This window comes from Bipolaris zeicola (assembly GCF_000523435.1).
Source record: "Bipolaris zeicola 26-R-13 unplaced genomic scaffold scaffold_598, whole genome shotgun sequence".
Lineage (NCBI taxonomy): Eukaryota > Fungi > Ascomycota > Dothideomycetes > Pleosporales > Pleosporaceae > Bipolaris > Bipolaris zeicola.
In genome coordinates this window covers 1-3,737 of record NW_006912647.1, presented here as the reverse complement: position 1 = coordinate 3,737, position 3,737 = coordinate 1, and the positions used below count along the sequence as shown (strand labels likewise).

The 3,737-nt window shown below is 49.7% G+C and overlaps 1 protein-coding gene across 1 annotated transcript; it reads right to left on the bottom strand.

The window, feature by feature from the left end:
• Window positions 1-352: 352 nt before the first annotated feature.
• COCCADRAFT_42242 (uncharacterized protein) lies at window positions 353-2,118 on the bottom strand (the record flags this gene model as incomplete). Its single annotated transcript, XM_007720722.1, has 5 exons — window positions 353-365; window positions 794-852; window positions 918-1,817; window positions 1,875-1,909; window positions 1,968-2,118. The coding sequence occupies 5 exons, from the start codon at window positions 2,116-2,118 to the stop codon at window positions 353-355; spliced, it is 1,158 nt and encodes a 385-aa protein (XP_007718912.1).
• Window positions 2,119-3,737: the final 1,619 nt, after the last annotated feature.

Genomic DNA, 3,737 nt, shown 5'->3' with positions numbered 1-3,737 from the left:
CAGTAGAGACCAGCTGCTACCGAGGGAGGTGAGATAGGCGTCGCAGTCAGCAAGGCTTTGGCGGAACACGGGGTAGTGCAGAAGACCCATGGCCATGCGTGCGTATTGCGCACCTTGGCCCGTGAAAACGAAGCAGAGCTCGGGGGTGGATGAGGTGCTGCTGAAGATGCTGGGCGAGACGAGGCTTGTGAGATCATCTGAAAAAGAGGATATGACAGCGAAGGAGCGGAAGGAGAGTAGGGACCGATGGGAGGAGAGAGTATAGGATAGGTCTGGGAGAAAGCTTGCGTCGTCAGAGGCCTTGTGGGAGGACAGGAAGGTCTGAAGTGCTTCTGCTTGGCGTTTCGTGCCGTCACTGTCTGCAGCTGAGAAGGGGATGATGGCGTAGGGGGTTGTGCGTTGGAGAGCGCTGTTGCTTTCGCTATGGCCGTTGGTGTGTCCGTTTGTGTGACCGTTGGTGTGGTCGTTGCTATGTCCATTGCTATGTCCATTGCTGTGACCATTGCTGTGACCGTTGGTAAGTGTGGCTCCGCTTACGGATTGATGCAGGCCTTTCAAGCCATGGGTGCGTAGGTAGTTGTATGCGTCGTCCAGGATCACATGGGCATTACTACCTCCGTATCCAAAGGAGCTCACGGATGCCCTGCGAATATCTGCTGTCGCCGGCCATGGGACTGGGTTTTTAGGAAACTAGACCGAGTCAATGAGAAGAGTACTTTTCCAATTCCCACAACAGTCTCTTACCGTCAGATGCAGACCCTCTACGTCAATATCAGGGTTTACATTCTCCAACATAGCAATTGGCGGGATCACTGCNTTCTCCAGCGAGAGAACAGTCTTGATGACACCGGCCTGGAGTACCAAACTAGTCAGAAAAATATATCCACACATCAGCTCGAAAGTCATTCGTTACTCACCAAGCCCGACGCACCCTCCAGGTGACCAATGTTCGCTTTGACAGACCCTATATAAAGCGGCCTATCAGGCTTGCGACCGTCACGGAAAGCTTGCCCTATAGCAGCCGCTTCAATTGGGTCACCAACAGGTGTTGCAGTGCCATGAGCCTCGACATAGTCAGTATCAGCAACATTTAATCCGGCAACGCGATAGGTATCCCGCAACAGATCAAGCTGCGCCTGCTGGCTGGGCTGCGTGATACTCGGTGTCCTACCATCCTGATTCGCCCCCGTGGCCCGTATTACCGCCCTGATCACATCCCCATCCCTCAGCGCCGCATCTAACGGCTTAAGTAACACGAAACCAAAGCCCTCGCCCCTCGCATACCCGTTCGCCTTGGCATCAAAGCTATAACTCTTACCGTCTACGCTCAGAAACCCACCGTTGCTGAGCGCAAGCGCCTGGCTCTCGGGCGTGATGAATGTATTCGCGCCGCACACAAGCGACATTGCGCTTTCGCCTGCGAGAATGCTCTGCACACCAAGATGCAGCGCGTACAAGCCCGAAGAGCAGGCTGTGTCGACGGTTAGCGAGGGGCCTGCCAGGTCGAAGAAGTGACTGATGCGATTGCTGAGCATGGAGGAGCCGTTGGCCGTGGCGTGGTAGCGCGATTGAGCGGAAAAGTCGCGCCCGGTTATTGTTTCGCCGTCACGGGAGAAGGACGCGCAGTAGACGGAGGTGCGTGTCCGAGGGAGGGTTTCCATGGGGATTCCGGCGTTTTCAAAAGTGCGGTAGGCGCCTTCGAGAAGCCCGCGTTGTTGTGGATCGAGAACTGAGGCTTCTGCGTAGGACATGTTGAAGAATGGGGCGTCAAAACTGCGGGGGTCTTCTTCCATGAAATGTGCGCAGCGGATGCGTAACTAGTAGGATTAGTTGATTCTTGTTCCCCACTGGTAGAATTGTCGTTTAGAACTTACGCTGTCCAGGTGGTTTGGGTCCGGATGGTAGAAAGCTGTTGGTTCAAGTGAGCCCGTAATACATGTGCATTCTAGTAGAGAATGAGTACATACCATCTATGTTGAATCTGTCGGCGGGGATTTCTTTAGATACATTCCTTGCGCTCATGATGAGATCCCAGAATGATTGCGCAGACACTGCGTCACCTGGGAACTTCATGTTCATGCCAATGATGGCTATGGGCATTGTCTTGTCAACAGCCATACTGCTATTTACGTTATGTGAGTCCCAGCTCAAGGTGTATTGGCTTTTCGGCACTCTGAGACAGTCTTGGAAAGTTCAGATACTTCTGAGCCTCTAGAAAAGATTTGTAGGGAGTTTTTTTGAGATAGATGCAGGCACAGTGTAGCTTTGCGTACTCCGTATTCATAAGAGCATTGACAAGGCTTTATCATATACACTCGACGATGTGGCAAAGACTAAGGGTATGCTTCATCCCCTGGTTGCGTTCTTCTTCGTAATGCCGGCGGAATGCAGGGTATCTCTTCTACACAAATCAAACAGGGGGGTCGGATTCAAAGGGACACTAAAGGCTCTATTTGGGCAGAACTAAACAAAACTACACATCTCGTCGACTCCGTTGGGAACTGACCAATAGATTGCTAGTATTTAATACAGCGTTTCGTTTGAAAAAAAAATAGAGCCGAAACGGAATTCAGAAACCAAACAGGTTCTAAGCGGTATATTGCCGTCGCTTGGTGGGCCTATTATTTGCTTACTCTAGCATTACTGTGCACTGTCTGAGCTCTAGAGTGGAGCCTGAACTGTGGATCAGAGCTGCATGTATACGACTCGGAGATTACTGACACATGAAAGTGGGCACGGATGCATTCTGATATGCCGGCCATAATACGGAGTAAGTAATACCACAACTAATAGTCGATAGAACTGTAGCAAAAGCCGTTTATCTCTGCAGCCGACTCTTGCTGTAGGTGCTATATATTACGTCAAGAATAAAGATGTGCCTGATATATCCTGGCTTTGACGTTACATGACACGTAACTGCTTGTAAGATAGCTTTCTCCCCATTCCCATCAAATATCTGTAGCGCGTCGACATACGTATACCCTACCGGACCTTTCTCTCGAAACAGGCTGCATCCTTCCCCACATTCTCTACAGTCGCTATATCTACCCTTCAGGCGATGTACTTTGTTGAGGCCTTGCCGAACGGGGCATGGCCTTAGCGGAGGAGCTGTACGTAGCTCGGAGTTTGGGTGGCTGCACCGGAACAACCATCTTATAATTTAGCTGCCTGCTTTGAACATCACTCGTTTACTCGTTTTGAATTATGCATTCCGCCATAACATACCCCTGTCACGGTGGTATTACCTGAAGCTTGGAGACATCGCTTGCAGCCTAGAGGTACATACTTTCGGTCTTTCTTTCCTGGCCCAAAGGTATTCGTTCGGCATCAGCCGTTTAGGTTTACCAAGAAGAACAGATATGCTTATCTATCAAGGGTTATACGCTGTTCAGTTCCCTTGTTTCGAACTCTCATTTTGCTTATAATCGTGGCTTGATCAAGGTACTATTTCTGTTTTGGTAGTGCTAGATCTCATCTGATTAACTAACAAAAGTGGATTGGTACTTAATGCTTACTTTGACTATCACTCAAAGAGGTGTAGTTAATCAATATTGATTAAAGATGTAAAACCGGTTTGGAGCGTCAGAACTCTAATTGATTTCCTCAACGCTAGTTAAACATTGTACTGGGAAGACTGCGGTTTGTACCGGAATCGGAGTCTTAGAATCTAAATTAAGTAGTCAGGCCTGTCCCTGTGTGCCGAAAAACCCTACGTGCCGAAAACGACCAATCGGATC